This window comes from Anas platyrhynchos, chromosome 15 (genome assembly GCF_047663525.1).
Source record: "Anas platyrhynchos isolate ZD024472 breed Pekin duck chromosome 15, IASCAAS_PekinDuck_T2T, whole genome shotgun sequence".
NCBI lineage: Eukaryota > Metazoa > Chordata > Aves > Anseriformes > Anatidae > Anas > Anas platyrhynchos.
Genome location: NC_092601.1, coordinates 8,826,463 through 8,844,904, shown reverse-complemented (window position 1 = coordinate 8,844,904; position 18,442 = coordinate 8,826,463). Strand labels below are relative to the sequence as shown.

The window sequence follows — 18,442 nt, the reverse complement described above, 5'->3', positions numbered from 1 at the left end:
CCACGGGCTCGGGGGGGAGGCCTCGCTCCCTGCCCGGCTCCCCCGGCACCGTGCCCGGCTTGCCCGGCTACGCAAGGCCGAGGCTCCTCCGGCCTCCTCCGGGCCCTGACAGCGCGGCCGGGCCCGCCCCGCCGCCGCCCCGCCCCGCAGCCCGCCAGGTGCCGGCCCCGAGCCGCCGGAGCCGGGAGCCGGGAGCCGGGCTCGGTACGTGCGGGGGCGGCCCCGGGGAACCGGGGGCACGGAGCGGGGGGGAGCGGGGCCGGGAGCCCGCAGCCCGCACCCCCAACCCCAAACCCAGCGGGGTGCTGCGGGCTGGGGCACGGGGGGGCTCCGGGCTGGGCGCTGGTTGCCCCCGGGAAGGGAATGGGGGAGAAACGCGGTCAGCTGCTTGGTGCAGCGCCGGGCACGGGGGCTGGGAGAGGGGGCTGTGGTGGCCCCAAAATGCATCAGGGTGCCGGGGAGATCTTATAAAGCTTCATCTTGGTGCGCTCAGCGGGGTGGGGAAGGGCTGGGGCAGAAGGGTCGGCGTGTAGCGGCCTGCTGCGAAGGGTGAAATTTAATCGTAGGCAAAGCGAGGTCGTGTGCTGGGGGAGAGCCTTGCGGCTGTAAGGCGAGCGCCCTGCCCGAGGTCGTGCCAGCTCGTGGGGCTGTGAGCTGCCAGCAGCTGCAAGGGGGCCGCTAGGATGGTGCCCAGGCGGCTCCCCAGGAGAGGAGGGAGCCCGGCGGCGGTACCAACGCAGGCGTTTCCAGCCAGCCCTGCTCAGGAGGGGAGAGCCGGGGCTGGAGCTGCCCGCTTGGTGATCAGGGCCCGTGGTAGAGACCGAACAAACCCGGTTCTCTTGGCAAGCAGGGAGAGGAAGGACGATGACGGTGGTGGGGATGGAATTATCTGTCAGCGCGTTGGCAGCCTGAGCGCTGTGAAAGGAGGGGAGCCCTCCCAGCTGATGGGTAACGCTGTGCGACAGCACGGACCTAGCGGGAGGCTTTACCCAGCAGAGCAGTGAGATCTCGGTTCTGCCTCCCGAAGGGAACAGACAGGCAAAGCTGTGGGAGCTGTTAAGGTGGCGTTGGGTTGCTGTATGGGGTGCATGGGGGGTTGCGACCGCTGCTAAAGGCAGGGAGGGGGCCTGGGGACCTGGGGGGTGCTCCCCAGCCACAGGGAGTGGGAAGGGGCGGGGTGGGATGAGCACTCTCGTGCCGGCATCCTCCAGATCAGCCGCAGGAGTCGTGCTCAAGCTGAAACTTCTCCGAGTGCCTGCGAGTGTAGGTGGGTGCCCCTTGGCCCGTGGCAGGACTGGAACAGTTGTTCAGAGACGGTCTCCTTGCACTGGGGAGAACTGGTGAGTGTGCCAGGGGCTGGCATCTTCCAGGCGTCAGGCACAGTGAATTTAACTAGCAATGTTCTAAATTATAAATATAGTTATTTGGATGTAAAATATGCCAAGAAACACTTGGTGAACGTGCAGGCTATCTTCCTATTTGTTCCTTTCAACCAACATGCTTGAAACAGTGCTTTCTTTTCAGCTGGGCCCTCTGCTTTCCAGAGGGTTTGATTGAAGGTAGGCAGTAGAGGGCTGTGGGGACTTAAGGAACTCATGCGAGGCTGTCTGTGTGGCATGGACTGAGGGCAGGAGGGGGGTGAGGCTGTAACAAGGATGGGATGATGGATGGGATGATGGAACCGCTGCCCCAGGTGTTCCCCTCAGACTGGTGCCGAGCAGAGCGAGCACGCTCAGCCTTCCCGTGCTGCTGGTGAGGCTCTGGTGGCTGCGTCCACACAGGGCTGCAGCCAGGGAGGTGCTGGGGGTGTGTGTTCATATGCTGAGTACCAAAAGGTCTTGTTACGGATGTATCTGGGGCAGTCAGCAGAGAGGGATCTTCTCTTCCTGAGCCTCAGCCCTTCCTAAGAAGGCAGAAGGCTGTGCAGAGTTTCTTGGTGTGTTCCCTCAACAGGTTCTACGTGGGTCTGTCTGAAACTCAGCTCCTCAGGCATCTGTTGGGGCTGGAGCCTGTCTCGGGAGGGAAGGTGTCTCCAGCAGTGCCTTGTTTCAGTTTATGAGCATGGTTTTGAAGCTCACTTCCCGATCAGCCGTGCTCTTCTGCATGTGAAGTCACGCAGTGATGCAAAGTGTGGTACTGCTTTCCTTTGAGATGAAACATGAGCGGTGGATGCTCGCTGGGAGAGCAGCTAATGCTCTCCTGCAGATAAAGGGCGTTCAGCCAGGGGCCAGACAAGAGCTTGTCCCAGCACCCACACTGTGTTTTGTTGGGCTCTGGGTCCCTGGAGCAGCGTTGTGACCTGCAGAAGTGTTCCCAGTGCCGGCATTGCTCACTGACACGGTGAGAGAAGGGCTCCAAGAAACTTTGTTGTGTAAAACTTTATCTTTTTTCCTCCTTCAAATTAGAATTTAGGAGATAAACACTTGCATATAAAGGACGTGGTTGATGCAGAAATCTTCCAGTATGAGTGGTTCTTCTAGTAGCTGCTCGGATCCAAGATCATTTTTTTTTGCTTATAGGTAAAGAGAAGAATGAGGTTGGGTCCTCTGCATCTGTCTGTGGTACTGTTGTAAAGCTCTACATGCAATTTCTTGTACTTGATTTAATCAGGAGATAATATCTTAGGTTGCAAGAAGAGAAGTTTTAAAAATTCTTTGAAATGGCAATTTTTGTAGGGACTACAGCAGGACCGTGTGTTACTTCTGCTGGTACGGGTGTTACCATGGGTGTGTACGTGGGCATGTACATGTGCTGCACGTACGGTCAGTGCTGTGGCAGCTTTTCTGTGTTCAGCTTTGCACTAAGCTAAGGGTAAGACTGCTGGCTGCCAGCTGAGACTGGGGAGGAAATAGTATTTGGGTAATATGGAGATTAAAATAATCATGAAGACAGCAGGTCTGGGGGTACTTCCAAGCTTCTAGGCAGGTATGGTAACTTCTGAGTAAAACGTCAGACAGCACAGGGATGAGAAGCTGTTCTCCCAGACGGATGAGTGCAGAGCTGCTGGAAACAAGAAGGACTGGGAGCTGGGAAACACCAGGTAGGTGCTGATATGCCCCATGGCCCTCAGCAGCAGTCAGCGGTGCTCTAAAAGGAGCATTGCAAATTGCGCAGTGTTCTTCCCTTCTGCCCGGTACAGTAAAAGTGAGAGTTTGTATTGGGAACTCCAGTTGTTCTGCAAATCTTGGGAGATTTGGGTTTGTTTGTTGGTTGGTTGTTGTTTTTTTACTTCCAGGTCCTGATTGTGCAGCTGTTACAAAGACATTCTAGGCTGAAATGGAGATTTACTCTGCTAAAGATTTCAGCACAAGGCACCAGTTTGCAAACACAGATGTGTTTCTGTTTTATCTTCAGAAAACGCGTGACCTGCAGCTCCTGCCTTGGGACGCGATGCTCACATCGCTGTTTTCCTGCTGTTCCCAGCACTTGCTATCGGCCTCGCAGTTAGGGAGAAGCGACACAATTTTCCTAGGCAGTGTCAGAGGCGGGGCTGCTATGCAGAGGATGCATTTCCTTGTCTGATCAGAGGGAGGACAATTAGCACAGAAGCCATAGGAAACCACAATCCATTTTCTCAACAATACAAAGTCTCGGAGGCAGGGGGAGCACGCTTTTTACTGCTGGCACAAGACGCTGACGGAAGCTCTTGGCTGCTGTTAAGATTTAGCGTTGGGGTCGTGCGCTCAGAGGCATCTTGTGGCTGTGGTCTGAAAGGTGGTGGCGTGTTTGTGCCAGTGCAAAAAGGCTGCTGGGGAGCCTGGGGAGCACAGCAGGCCTGTGCTGGTCACAGCCCCGGGCGGAGGATGGAGCCGGGAGGGGAACGGGTTCACCTGCACAGCTCCTGAGCGAGGCCCTGCTGGAGAGCAGCTGTACCGCATCGGGGCTCTCCCAGCAGGCTTGAAATTCATGTGAGCAAATAGAAGCAAGAGCTCCAAAAGATGGCAATGTAATTAGCATCTTAGGACTCGTGAGTAACAGCTGTGAGCTGTGTGTATTGGACTGCATAGCTCTCAAAAAAGCTCTCTTCTGGTCAGAGAACAAAGGTGAGAGCTGGGGCCCTACACGCAATTTGAGTGATTGATGTCTCTGTCACCTATTGTGATCCGCAAAGGAGCTTTGTATTAGGAGCAGTTGTTTCCTTTACCTGTTTTATTTACAAAAAAATATATCCAGTTCTCTTATAGATTAATGGAATAATATCCAGTTCTCTTATAGATTAAGAGAATTTAGGATTATAAAAGGAAGGGTTTGTGCTGAGATGATGGTCCCCATGCCTGGAACCAGATGTTCCCAACATAGGGGTGTCCCCAAGCCTTCTTTGCTACCTGCTCTCTGCATTTAGAAAGAAAATCTTCCGTGCCTTGTCCGAACAGGCTGGCTACCTATTAGCACTTTTTGGAAAAGGTGTTTTTGGAAGGAATGTGTCAAGCTTCCACGGCTGTGGAGAAGTTTGGGTGTCCGAGCTGCAAACCACGTGCAAACTCCCAATCCAAAGGGAGCTCTGACTGATGTCCAAAGTGCCTGAGCCTTTCACCAGGACAAGGTGCGGGGGCCGAGGGGCAGCTGCACGTGGGTGTGGGTTGTGTGCGGGACCCTGGGGCAGCAGGCACGGCAGGGAGGGCTCAGCACCTTCCTGCTTCTCACCCTGCTTCGCTGAGCCTAAGAGGGCAAGCCCTCAGCTGGGCGGCAGTGCCCTGCTGGGAGTTGCCTGTAAGTCTGCTTCGTGCCATGGTCGCAGGGTGCTGGTCGCAGGGCACCGCCAGCCTTGCCCGTTAATTGATGCAGGGTTGACTCATTCACAGTGCCAAGACCCAGGCCGGCTGCTGTCTGTATTTTCTCTCCTTCCCTTTTGGTTTGGTTTGTTGTTTTTTTTTTTTTTTCAAATGGCCGTGACTCAGCCCTTCCCGGCTGCTCTCCGAGTTTCCTGGTTTCTGAATAGGCTATTCTTGGGACAGTGGTTCCTGGCTGATAGCAACAAGGGGAGTGTTGTTTGTGTTACTTTGTTTATTTATTTATTTTGCCTCCTCTGGCCCGGCTTTAAGCCCTGCTTGCCTCTGATCTTTTCCTTGTCCCCGAATTACTGAATCGTCCTAAACTGCTGGATGCCACCTGGGGTTTGTTCTTGCCCCTGTACCAAAGCAGTGCAGAATCAGGCTGGTCCAGGCTGAGCACCTTTAGCTTTACCCTAGTGGCAGGGTGATGGTGACACTCCTGAGAGCACGGAGAGTTATCCTGGTACAGCTCTGCCTGCTGTAATGCTTTAACCCCCCTCTTTTATCCCCTCTAATTCCAGGGGGCTGTGCTGGGCTCTCCAGTGATCTGCCTGGTGAAGGTGAGGGTCACTTCTTACCACCGTGTCCATACAGCACAGGTAACACGGTGAGAAGTAAAGGGAAAATACGAACTGGGATTTAAAATCACAGAAAAGCAGCTTTCTGATGACTTAATTAGTTACTGCCCGCCCCCACGGATTGCAGAGGCTGCAAACCTGGAGCGTTCCCTGGGATTCCCTTTGGCATGCCTCACGAGGCAGGTACACAGCTGCTCGCCACGGAGGATTTTGTTTTTCATCTGAAGTTTATTCCTCTGCAGTGTGGGCTGTGGGAAGCCACCTTCCAGGGCAGGCAGTGCTCCCAGGCCGGGCGGCACAGCTCTTGCTACGCAGCTGGTCTGGAAGCGAACGCGGTGCCTAATATTGAGCAATATTTGCTGGCTCGCACTGCTCTGTCCAGGCAGTTATACACGAGGGGGAGTAGCCAGAGCTGTTGTATATCTTGCCTAGAAAATACAGTTGGCTTTTAAAAACAACAGAGGCGCTCTGTTTTCTCACAGGCTGTGGTTACCAAGATCAATTTCTTAGACAAAATACTGGAGAACTGGAAACACAAGGGCAGTGTTCTCCTCCAGCACCCCTCCACGTTTTTGGGTCTGCTGTATTGTTGTTAAGCCAACCAAGATAAAAGCGTTTCTGTGCAAGGAGGCTTTGAGAACATTCGCTGCCAGATTAAATTAGCCTTCCTGAGAATAATTAGTAGCTGGGATGGAGGCAGCCCCCCTCGCTGCAGCTGTAAATTCCACTCGTGCAAGTGACTCAAATGGTAGGTGTGAAAGCTGTGTCTGGGGCACTGCTGGTACCTTGAGATCGGATTTCTAGTCAGTTCTGAGTGCAAAGCAGCCCACTGAATTGTTATTTATTTATTTATTTATAAATAAATAAATAAATAAATGTTTATCCTGTGGGCATCTTAGCGTCATGCACTTGAATTTCCACCCATCTCATCTCCTGCCGTGAGAGCAGTGACCCCGCCTTGGGACTATTTTGCTCCTGAGAGGGTTTGAAGCCCTCTGATCAGCAACACTCCAAGTCTAAAAGTGAAGCCTTGCGGTAGTGACTTGACAGAGAGGCCGAGAAAGGGTTTAGAAACGCTTAGAACAGGGACTTGAGGAAGTGTGCTGCTGAGGAGTGGAGATGCCTTGGAAATCAGTCGAAATACCTGGATTTTCAGCACAAGGTCTTTGCTTTCCATGTCTGCTCTTCTGGAGCTGGTGTGGCTCTTGTCCCACGCGTTCTGGTGCCTGGAGCCGTGTCCTGGAGAGGCATGAGGACGCCGACTCTCTCCCTCACCCTTGTTTTCCAAGGGAATGCAGCCCTGCGCTCCGTGCAGATCTTGCTGAGTGTGGCTGGCTGATTTGTGTCTTGGTCAATGTTCCTCTTGGATCTGCTTACATTTAAGCAAGGCGGGCTCACGATGGGGCTCCGCGTGCCCTCGCCATCTGCCCTGCTGGGGCTGCCCTGCAGCAGGCAGCAGCAGCGAGCAGGGGCACGGGGAGCAGCTGCTGGCACGACCGGAGGCACCGATGTGCAGCAACTCGCTGCGTGCTGTGGTTCGGCAGAGAGCAGAGGTTGGGGTGAGGGGTTATGAAGGAGCTGGCAAAAACTTGGTGCTGCAAACTGAAACCAAAGGCATGGATACTCAGCGTGGGCTGGAAGCAGAGACGGGACCCCAGGAGCTGTGCTTGTGGTCCTTCTTGGTGGCAGGGCTCAGAAGAGAGTTCGTGGCGTACGTTGCAGCTGGGGTGAACCCCAAACCACGCTTATTTGTCGTGGTCTTAAGTAAAGTGGAATGACACAGAGCGTTTCTCACGAGCCCTCAGAAAAAAACACAAGGTGACACTGTACCTGCTAAACTGGGATGTCAGCAGCTTCTCTGGTGCCAAGAGAGGGGTATTTGTGGGGAGAGCATTTGCACAAATGTTTTTGGAGGCTGGAGTCGGCCCTATAGCAAGCTGGTGCTGTGCCTTGGCTAAGAAAACATCAGTCCTTGGACACGTATTTTGTACATCTCTTGGAAGGAAAGTGGATCTGGAATCACCATCGATGTATTCGAAATTATTTCATTGTGCTGCAAAATCTGCAAGGGAATTCTGAATAGGCTCTTGGGCACTGATTAATTCTGAAGCTGAAATGCGGCTACATCTCCACAAAAGTGCTGATCCTGTACGACTTTAATTTCCTCCTCCCTTGGAGCTCAGTGTGTTATTTGATGGAAGTCACACATCTAATCAGCTCAATTCAGCAATGATGTAGCTGTGTTATTTGACTTTCTCTCAAAAAATTCTATAGAGTGAGGGAGTAATGAACAAATAGCGTGGATAAAGGAATCAAATATTTTTAATACAGTGCTGGGAAAGGGAGCTATAGAAAGCTGGGCTGTCCTGTGAGAAGCAGTGGGCAATCACCCTGTATTCATCTTCTCTGTGAGAGAGCTGGGAGGCAGGCAGCAGGCTATAACAACTCCTCGTGACTCTAACACTTCTTTTTCGTGGAGGTAACTGAAGAGCAGAGCTTGCTGCTGCTGTACATGGCCAAGCTCAGCAAACCAGTGGGCTGTGAGGAGCTCAGGGTGGTCCCTGGGGAAGCCCCAGGCTGTCTGATGCTCTGGGAGCAGGAGGAGGGCAGGGGGCTCGTGCTGTGCTTGCTTCCTAACTCGTTTTTAAGCATTTGTTACAGGCTGCCGTCAGGGACAAGATACAGAGCTGTGGTTGTTGGTAACGCAAGGAGCTATAGGGCTCCTGCCCCCTCGTCTCTGGGATTTGTACTTGCCTTTAAGCTGCTTGAGTGGTTTAAGCAAAAACCAGCTAACGTCGTGGCACAGCTAAGCTTGGGGCTGTGTTAAAACACTGTAGTATTGGAGTAATCTTGTTTTGTTTGCTCTAGGTCATTGCAGGTTGTGTTATTAACGTAGAGCAGATAACAAATGGAAGAGGTAACGTGGTGTTTTTCCACTCGGGGTAAAGATCAGGTAGATGTCCTGGGTGCTGGATGACAGCCAGTGATCTCACTGGGTGCTTTCTCATGGGTGTTACCAAGCGTGTGTTTGGGCTGTTTGTCACCTTCAGCAATAGTCCCACGGAAAGGCTCTGGTTCTCCAGAGATCTGGTGTGAGGCACCCCATTTTCTCTGAGTCTTTCAGGAGCAGATGGCTAAGGTGCAGAGGAACACAGGTTTGCCCTTCACATTTCCTTTATTTCACATCTTTTCACCCATACGAACAGCTGGTCTGTTGCAGTCCGTCCTCTCTGGAGAGCCGGTCAGGAGCTGGAAATGCCTGACACGGAGCACCCCTCGAGAGGGAGGTGTTCACTTCCCAGCCCTTCCGTGCCGATAGCTCCCCTGCAGCCCCTCTTGGCTCTTGTCACATGCCGCTGCCAGCGCGGTGAGCTCTGCAGAAGTGTGACGCTTGCTGCAGCTCAGGAACCTGCAGCAGCTGCCCCACTTTGTTCTTTTCATTTTGGATAGTTTTTCTTTAAATGCTCGGGTTGACCAGGTCCTGGCAATGCTGTTTCTGCAGCCGACAAGCGCTTGGTCAGCCCATCTGGAGGCGAACAGCACTGGAGAGAATCCCAGAGGCGGCAGCAGGTCCTTGCAAGCCCTCCTCCCGCGTGTAACCCTTTGGGGGTGCTGCAGATAAACCATCCTTGTCTTAAGCAGGAGGATTTTGTCTCTGCTTTTGCTGAAATCCAGATAGAGGAGCTGCACGAAGCTGTAATCTGAATTTCTGGCCAAGAACAGCTGTGCCTGGACTGCATCAGGGAGGTTATCTGATGGTGCTTTGGTTGTAATACCCTGAGAAAGCTCGCTTCGGCCACAGCTCCTGGCTTCCAGCGAGGATCCTGCTCGTGGCTGGTTTGCCTGCTGGGGTATGGTGGCACGCAGGAGGTCAAACGGCACGTCCGAGGCCCCAAGGTGAAATGATTGCGGTGGGGATGCTCCTCCAGAGCCCGGCGTGCTGCACAGCAGCCCCAGCTGTCTGACACGGCCGGAGCGCGGAGGCGAATCGCGATATCCTCCAGCAGCACTAGTTCTGAAGGACTGCTGCTGAGCTCCATCTCTGCGCCGCAGGAAGAGCCTGACCCTCCTGGAAGGAGCAGTTTTCCGCAGCTGAAGTCTGACTGCAGAGGCGTGGGACAGAACAGCCCGGCTGTTTCTGCACGGCGGCTTTCCTCTCCCTGGCAGGGACGCTGAGGGCGCACGGCTTGTGCTCGGGGACACGCAGCTGAGTCGCTCGGGAAAAGAGCAAACCTTTCCCCTGGTCCTTACGCTGGGCTCCCGTCGGCGCCGTGCACGCCTGTGCTGTAGGCATGCGCCCTCTTGCTGCTTGCCCAGGACCAGGATGCTGAGCTCCTGAGGTGCCGCTGGGGTGACCGGCGGGGTGCAGCGGGGGGGACGTGCTGCTTGGTCCAGCACCAGTGCGTGCCCTTCCTGCCTGCTGTTATCCCTTCCCTCCTTGCCCCGGGGAGAAACACAAAGGCTGGAGGCAGCAAACACGCCTGGGAAGAGGCAAGGCAGCGGGGGAAGTTTGGCTGGCTGACACAGAAAACATCTCTTCTTGCTCTGCGTAAAAGGCTGGCAGAGGGAAGCCCCAGCACTGCTTTCGCAGCGGGGATTTTTGCTGTCCTTCCTCCCCAGGTAAGCGCTGCCGGCTGCGGGGTGTGTGGTGCTGAGCGGTGGGATTTGAGCCACGTCCCCGCGAGCTGTGCGAGCAGGCGTGCGGGCATGCGCGTGGCACGGGCAGCACCCGTGGCTCGCTCGGTGGCACAGTGGTGACAGTGAGCGTGTGGCAGGAGGTCCGGGCTGGCTGTGGGGGTGCTGCTCACAAACGTCGTTGTGCTCGCTGCCATCAGGCACAGCTCTGCCCGCCTCCAAGCTGCCAGTGCTCCCCGCAGCCTCTGCTCGTGCCCCTAAAGCCCTTCTAAAGGCTAACAGGCTCCCCATCGAGTGGCATTCTGCTAACAGCTGACCTGTCTTTGTGCTCATCCCTAGCAGATTTAACTTCCTCCCTGTTCTCAGTATTTCTCCCCTCTAAGTCCTGAATCAGCAGGTATTTACCTTTTCTTGGCCACGCGTTCTAGCAGCAGAACCCCTTCAAACCAGGCTGAGCCGAGGCAGCGATCCTGCCTGAGGGAGGTGCTGGAAGCCGAGCCGAACCCCAGCTGTGTCTGTGTGTGTCTTTGGCAGTATCTGATTTCAGCAGGGCCTTGGCATCACTCTGAAAAGACTTTCAGACCCATTTCTAAAGCAGGAAAAAGCCTGTGGCACATGGTTAGCTTCCCTGGGGCCAGGAAGATGAGGTGGTGTTGGCCACGATGCTGTTCCTTTTTTAAAAGGGGAGAGGCTGGCATTGGTGAGGGAGCCCATTTTTTTTCCAGAGCTCTTGACTTTGTTTTTGAAGATGTATTTACAAAGCCTGGCAGCTGAAGTTTGTGTCTGGTCTACAGTGAAGCTGGAAGTGGTTGCATCCTTTTCTCTTACTTACACATTGAAATGTAGCATGTTGTTTCCTCTTAAAAATATTGGACATTGTTTTCTTATGGAGGAAGAACTCCGTAAGTGTGCCCTGGCAGCTTTTGAAGTGCCAGCATCCCTGAACGTGGCAGAGGACCAGCTTCCCTCGCAGCTTTGTCTGGCCCCTGGTGATTCGGGCCGGGAGGAGGCAGCCTGAAGCACACAGAGCTGCTGCCTGGGCAGGGCACGGTGTTACCAGACTGAAAACCAGACAGCTAGAAATCCAGAGCCTGGTTTGGTGAGCACGGGGAGGAGGTGCTCACGCTGCCACGGCTGAGCACGGCTTTGGGTCGCTGCAGTGGCCCTTCGAGACGTGAGGGAGACAATGGGCAAGCACTGGAAACACAGCCCAGCAAAACCCTGCGAGTGCTCGGTGTGCTCAGCCCAGCAAAACAAAGTCTGAGTCATGATATGATGGCTGCTCGCAGAGAGCAGGGAGCGAAGGGAAGCTGCTCAGGCTGAAGAACAGATGGGCATAATCTGGCTACAAATAAACCCAGGCTAGAATCTGTAAGGTTTTCATCACACCGCTTTGATGGATAGTGTTTTTTTTTTTCCTACCTCTCGGAGCAGCAGGGTTGGAGTGGAACAGCAGGAGCAGCATGACCAACGCAGCGCTGGCCATTTTGGTGGTGTCCCCAGAGAGGGAAGGAGGGACGGGGGCTGATCCAGCTGACCCAGTGGTCCCGCTGCCCCCTGATCCAGGCTCCGCTCGGCTGCTTGTGCCTCAAGCCCACTCCTGCCTTTTGCTTGTCTTTAACAGGAGCCGTGTTCCAGTGATCGCACGGTGATCTTCTCTAGGTAGGTTAAAGCAGAGCAGCCAGCAGAAGCTGTGCTCTGCTCTTCCAGTTTAGAACCGACCTGCATTTTTTCGCCAGAAATACAATCTCTTCCGTCCACCCCCGTCCTTTTCCTGGTAACCAGCTCCTGTTGAGTCTTAGGATCGTGAGACGGGCCCTTGCTCCCAGAGGACCTGCGCCAGACATTCCTGATTCCATCAGCTCTTAAACTTAAGTCCTGGTAAACTCAGCCTAAATTATTTGGGATTTTTATTTCCCCTGGGTGTGCAGCTGGTTTATGAATACGGTTCTTGCAATAAGCCCTAGTGTGGATGCGGCGTGTGGGGGAATGGTTATTCCCACGTGAGAGGAGCTAATTTGGTCGCGGCTGCTGTCATGGCACAGATGGCACCGGTGCTGCAGCTGCAGGAAACCGGCGTGGTCGGAGTGGGGCAGCTTTGTGGTCCTGAGCACTCCCCGACACCCCACCGCGAGCAGCTCGGACTCTGATCTGTTCCTGCAGAGGCACTCAGACCCCGAGGGCTGCCGTGGCAGGACAGGTCAGGGAGCGTGGAATCCTTCTCCAACGTGGCCCAGCGCGCCGTGCAGGTGCGGTGATGCTCGTCCCAGCACACAAAGGGAGGGTCTGTGCGCTTGGTTCTGGCCCCGCTGCTTTTGGGAGGGGGCAAGGGGCTGTGGCAGCGCTGCGAGTGATGCTCTCAGTGCAGACCGGGCGCAGAGGGGAGCCCCCGTGCCCTGCGGCCCCACATGGTGCTGGTGGAAATGGGCTGCAGGAGGTTTTGTGCTTCTCACATTAGGATAAAAGAAAGCACAGGAGAAACGGCTTCTGAGAAGCTTAAAAGGAGCAGGCTTTCCTTTCCTCCAGGGAAGGGCACGCAGCCAATGCCCTGCTCTTTACGGAGCTCTTTTAATAAGCAGAATATTGCATTACGAGTGACGGAGCCGGCTAACTACGAGCACAACAGCCCCGCAGCCCATGCACGTCCTTCCTTCCTCCCAGTGCCCGTGGGGCTCTGCGAGCTCCTGCCCATCGCCCTCGCCGTTATCTGCAGCCCGGAGCCGTGGCAGGGCACTGGGGAGGGACGGCTTCGTTCGGCCAGACCCCTGCTGGAGGCTTATTGTTGAGTCCTCTAGGACTCAGCAGTCAGCCTCGCAGTTCTGGGGTGGTTCCTGCTTTGGGTGCAGCTCCTGTCCTCCGGGGCTCCATGTCTCCACTGCTCTCCTGCTGGGAGCTCAGCTGGCCTGCCAGCATCTGAGCAGTAATGAGAGAAGCTCTGGTGCACAGCTGGCCTGCGAGGCCGAGGAACTTGGGGACACCCCAAATGGGCTGGGTGCTTCTAGGATCCCTGTCAGGCATGGGGACAGGCAGCTCCTGGCACACAGGGTGGCTTAGTTGGCTGCTTTTGGAAGAGTTAGCTCTCTTTTTCTTTACATCCCCAGTGAAGCTAAAAGGAGCACGGCCCAGTTTGTGGCTTTGTAGGTCACTGAAGGAGAAGGAGGGCTCTGCAGCACGCTGTGCAGTGGGCTCAGGTGCTTTCCTCAGCCTGGGACTGCTGTGTGCTGCAGCGGCTGTGCTGAAAGCATGACACGGGCTGTGTCTCCGTCCTCTGGCTTTTAAGGAAGAAAACCAAGAGGAAATGCAGCAGGCTGACCCACCCAGCTGCCCCAGTATTGTGCTTGGGCTCTGTGTCTGCATCTTAAAAACACTGGGGAGTGCATACTGACATCCAGGGGCGACCCGATGGCTCTCCTGGGCTTTGCTCAGCTCCGGGGTGTCTCAGCGCGCTTCTCCATGGGTCACGGTGCTGACGGGGCTCCTCCATAGGCTTGTGACCTGCAGTGTGAGACAGGGCTGCCTTGGGGCAGGAGCCTGCTTGGTGCCATGGAGCTGAGCAGTTTCCCAGCGTGCAGGATCAGCGCTGGCGTTTGAGGGACCCCGGTGGCTGCTGCCCAGCTCAGCACCCTCGCCCTGAGGTCCGTGGGAGCTTTCCACAGCCTGGTTGTCGCCTGGATGCGTTTTTTCCTGCTCAGCTGTGGGCTGCTGGAGTGAGAGCTGCTGAGAAAGCCCCGTCCTTGCAGCACGCTGAGCTGGCCATCAGAGCAGCAGCCCAAGGGACACGGGACAGGCGCAGTCACGTTGGCTCCTGGCTGGCCGCGGGCAGGGGGAGGATTTGGCTCGCCGAGGGGAGCTCCTTGCGCTGCCTCCCGGGCACTGACAGCAATGTCACTGCATCCCCGTGCCTGGTGGCAGCCTTCCCAAGCACGGAGCGAGCAGCCTCGCACTTGTATTTCCCAATTTAGTCACATCCTACCAGGCAGAACCGAGCCAGAGTAAACAGGAAAATCGCGCCTCTTGATGTCATCGCGCTTCCTTGGAGTGCCGGAGCTGCCGGAGCCCTTCCCTGGCAGCCCCCCCTCGGCAGGGACGCGGCTGAAGGCGCGATGGCAGCACCAGAACCGTGGCCTGGGGGACCATGGCTGCATAACCCTGCAATGCCCAGCCCCCTGGTGGGGGGCTCTGCCTTCCCAGAGGGGCCTTTGGGGCTGCAGCCCCTGCTTCAGTGCTTGCTTCGCCTTCCAGCTGTGCGGGAAGGAGCCGGCGAGGCTGCAAGGTGGCTGTTGGGGGAACCACTGCAAGGTGCTGCAGCCCCCCCGGGCACCGCAGGGTCTTTGGGGTGAGAAATACCCCAGGGTGCGTCTCAGCTCCTGCAGCAGTGGCTTTGTCACGGGCTGAGCCAGGGGGAGCACAACGAGGCGGTTCCTGACCAGAGCCCCTCGCCCACATCTGGGCAGGGGGAGCGGGGGCACGGCGGGCAAGGCTGCGCTGTCACGGTGGCTCCTTAATGTCACTTGCTCCCTGTCTCCTTTCACGCAGGTTTGGGAGGGTAAGGCAGCTTCTGAAGCACGCTGCTGAGAAGTTGTCTTCTCCATCAAGACCTCTGAGCTCCTTGCAGCAAGGAAGAGGCCAGGTAAGCCTGACAGCCATCGATTATCCCACGCCATGGTGATATTTAGAGGTGCTCTCTGTGGCTCTGCTCCTCTGCCCCAGTTTGTGCTTCAGGCTCAGGGGGTGCTGCTGTCCCCATGGGGCTGCAGCTTTGCACAGGGCTCTGCCGGGGGCTTTGGAAGCTGTGGGCAGCTCCTCCCTGCCTGTGGTCCTGGAGCACCGGGCAGGGCAGCTTCCAGCACGGCCTGCCCAGCCTCACACCAAGGCTTTGTGGCTCTGTGTTTCCCCTCGGTGGGGCTGAGGCCGATGCCGCAGTGGTACCAGCCCCAGCCTTGGGTCAGCAGCCACCTCCTCCCAGCCGGCACCGTGGGCATCAGGGATCTCAGCTCACGGCACCTTTCCTTGCAGGGCAGCCCCGAGCCATGTCCAACGACCCCCCGCCACCCTACCCGGGCGGCCCCTCGGCACCGCTGATAGAGGAGAAGCACGGCCCGCCCCCTGCCACAGGTACTGGGGGTCCCAGCTGCTGCGGGGTGCCGGGGGGGGTCTCTGCTGGGAGGGCAGGAGCAGGGGGAGTGTGGCTTCCCCGGGAAGAGCTGGGCCGTGGCTGCTTCTCTCTGCACTGCCCTGGACGTGCAGGCACTGGGGTGGCTGGCACGATGCCCTGCTCTGTGTCACCGCATCGCCCAGGGCAGGAGGTCCCGGGAGCAATGACGAGAGCAGAAAGCACCCCCTGCGCTGCTTGCTCACTGCAGTGGGGGGGATTGGGGCTGCTTGTGGCCCAGGGGATGAGGCTCTGGCCTCGCTCAGCACAGCCCCACAGGCCTCCTGCTGTGTGCTGGGGGAATTGTCCACGGGGCACAGAGGCCCAGTTCCTTCCCCATGTCCCAGCCCCTCCCCATTTGCTCTGTCCCCCTCACCTCTTCCCTGCAGCCCCCCCTTCCCATTCCATAGCCCCCATCCAAGCAGAGGCCACCCAGCCAAGCCCCCACCTCCCCCTTCCCCTCTGCTGCCTCCTGTGACTCTGTGTTTCCTTCCAGATGGCGTCTCCCCAGCCGTGGGACAGCCCCAGGGGGTTCCCGTCCCCCCTCCTGAATTTGGGCCCCCTCCCTATGAGCCTCCGCAGCCGGGCTTCGTGCCCCCCCACATGCCCACTGACGGCTCCGGGCCCTACGTGCCGCCTGGTGAGTGCCACGAGGAGCTGCGGTGGTGACGGGTGGGGGTCCTGGGTGGGGGTCCTGGGGGTGTCTCAAGGAGGGGAGGCCGTGATGGGGCGCTGGGGCTGCCTTTAGGGCCGTGCAGCAGGCTACTTAGGGCAGGCTGGGGGGCACGGCGCCCACCCTGGAGCAGGGCAGCCCCCAAACCCAAAACCAAAGGTGTGCTGCAGCAGCAGGGCACCATGCCCTGGGGACGTGGCTTCGTCTGCCCCCCGCAGCCCGTTATCTGTGCCCGTTTCTCCTTCCCAGCAGGTTACTACCCACCGCCAGGCCCTCACCCTCCCATGGGCTACTACCCTGCTCCGGGCCACTATCCGTCACCCGGTGGCCACACGGCAACAGTGCTCGTCCCCTCGGGGGCTGCCACCACGGTGACCGTGCTGCAGGGAGAGATCTTCCAGGGCGCCCCGGTGCAGACGGTGTGTCCCCACTGCCAGCAAGCCATCACCACCAAAATCTCCTATGAGATCGGGCTCATGAGCTTCCTGCTTGGCTTCTTCTGCTGCTTCGTGGGGTAGGTGCTGCGGGCGGAGCTGGGGCCTCCCCGCCACCAGCAGCCACGTGGTGATGGGGTTCGCTCTGACCCAGTCCTGGTGGCCTCGATGCCAGCGGCTTTGGCCGTGCTGGTGGACACAGCGGGGGCCTCGGCACTGAATCTTTGCTGGGGCCGCATGGGGGTTCTTGGGGGTGGCAGTGCCTGGAGCCCTCAGCTCCTGCCGGGGGAGGATTTCCAAAGCTCTGCTGTGGAGGAGGCGCCTGTGCCCAGAACCGCAGAGCTGTGGTGTTGCCTTGCAGCAGGTACTCACCCTGCTGGTGCAGATTCCTGGCCCCAGAGCCACCCCCCTGCCCCCTGGGCCCTTCCTGCTGTCCCTCTGCGCCTGTAGCTGTGCCCACGGTGAGCTCACAGCTCTGCATCTCCCTGTGCCGCAGGTGTGATCTCTGCTGCTGCCTCATCCCCTGCCTGTTCGACGACTTCAAGGACGTGACCCACACGTGTCCCAACTGCAAGGCCTACATCTACACGTACAAGCGCATGTGCTAACAGCGCCCCAGGAGCCCGAGCCACTGGAATGCCACCGGCCCCTCTCCCACTGCCGTCCTAGTCTACGCGTGTGCAACACTCCTTCGCTTAACCCGCTGGTGGTGTGTATGTGCATCTCCCTGCCTCCCTCCTGCCCCGAGCTGGGCACACCTTCCCCGAGCTCCGGTCCTGATGTGAATGGTGGATTGGGGACGCTGGTGTGGCTGCACAGGGGACGAGGGGGTTGAGGCCCCAGCTGCTGTGCATGGGGGCTCTCTCCAGCAGCTGCCTGGCAGCACGCAGGAGCGGGACGGGGTTCTGCACCCCGTGTGCTCCAGGGCAATACTGGAGCAAGCTGGGGACACAGCAGCTGATGGAGGCACCCACCCCTCAGACATGGTGCCCTGAGCAGGAGCTGCTGCAAGCAGGGGCAGGCACTAACCTGGAGGGCAGCCAACGGAGAACACGGGAGGATGCAGTCACCTGGCTCAGCTGCAGCCCTTTTAGGAACGGGCCTGGTGGAGGCTCAGTGTTGAGGAGACAGAGGGGTCAGTGTGAGGTTCTGACGTGGCTCCAGGCCCTCTCCAGCCAGGTCAGGGTGCAGCCCACAGGCAGCACATCCCCAGGAACACGCAGAGCTGCCTTCAAGGTGTGTGTGTGTGTGGGGCCAGGGTGGCTGCCTTGCCTTGGGGCTGCGGCACTGCACCCCTTATCAGCCCACCTGTCCTGCCAGGGCACCAGCTGCATGCGCCTCCTGCCAGCCCTGCTGGGGATGCTTTGGGGAAGGAAAGCCCCCGGCTGCTCCTCGCCCACCTGGCAAGCCCTTAGAAGTGCATCCAGCATGTTGCTACCTGCCCCCAGCACCGTAGAGTAGGGGAGCTTGTTACCCGGCTCCCAGCTCTGGAGCAGACCCACATCCCCACCCCGAGCCCAGCAGGGTCTGGGGGGCAGCCCCGTGGCGTTCCTCCTTGCATGTGGGTGTGGGGGGTTACTTTTAGCTCACTTCATACAGGGCAGAAGGATGGGGGCAAGCAGGCAGCAACACCAGCTGCCAGCAGCACTGTGACAGACAGGGGCAAGAGGCCCTGGGAGGCATTTTCAGTCCCTCTATGGCCACACCTCGCACCCCTTCCCACAGCTCCTGCAGCTGGAGCACGAAGCCCCCCCAGCTAAGCAGGGGGGCAGGGAAGGCTCCTCAGTAAGGTCTGCAAACACAGCCCGGCCTTTGCAGGCAGCTGCTGTTTGCTCAGAGGTGGAACTGTGGCACTTGTCCCAGTGTTTGTATGTAAATAAACATCAGACCCTGAGATCAGCATTCGGCTTTTCTTTTCCCCCTGCTCCCAAATGCACAGATCTGCCCCAAGGAAGCTGAGAAGGGATTGTGTAAGCGTGTGTGGGAGGGGCAGCATCCCCCCAGCCCACGGTGTTAGGGGGAGGGAGGTGACATCCCCATGCTGCAGCCCAGGCACCCCACTCCTGTCCACACGGCCACCAAGGAAGGCAGCAACAGGGGCAGTGCTGGAGGAAGGCAGAGCAGCACCAGCAGCCCTTGGTGAGGCCCAGCACTGCTCTGGGACACAGAGGGCACAGAAGCAGCTGTGTGACACAGGG

The 18,442-nt window shown here is 57.7% G+C and overlaps 1 protein-coding gene across 3 annotated transcripts; it reads left to right on the top strand.

Annotated features, from left to right (window-relative positions):
- Window positions 1-64: 64 nt before the first annotated feature.
- On the top strand, window positions 65-18,138 carry CDIP1 (cell death inducing p53 target 1). Of its 3 annotated transcripts, none has more exons than XM_038187138.2 (6): window positions 65-204; window positions 14,522-14,615; window positions 15,002-15,100; window positions 15,634-15,777; window positions 16,063-16,324; window positions 16,741-18,138. In XM_038187138.2, exons 3-6 carry the CDS (start codon window positions 15,016-15,018, stop codon window positions 16,850-16,852), a joined length of 603 nt encoding a protein of 200 aa, XP_038043066.1. In that variant the 5' UTR covers window positions 65-204; window positions 14,522-14,615; window positions 15,002-15,015; the 3' UTR covers window positions 16,853-18,138. The 3 variants fall into 3 exon arrangements, with proteins under 3 accessions (XP_038043066.1, XP_038043062.1, XP_038043064.1); XM_038187134.2 differs by having other exon boundaries at window positions 16,060-16,324; XM_038187136.2 differs by lacking the exon at window positions 65-204 and adding an exon at window positions 8,853-9,970 and having other exon boundaries at window positions 16,060-16,324.
- Window positions 18,139-18,442: the final 304 nt, after the last annotated feature.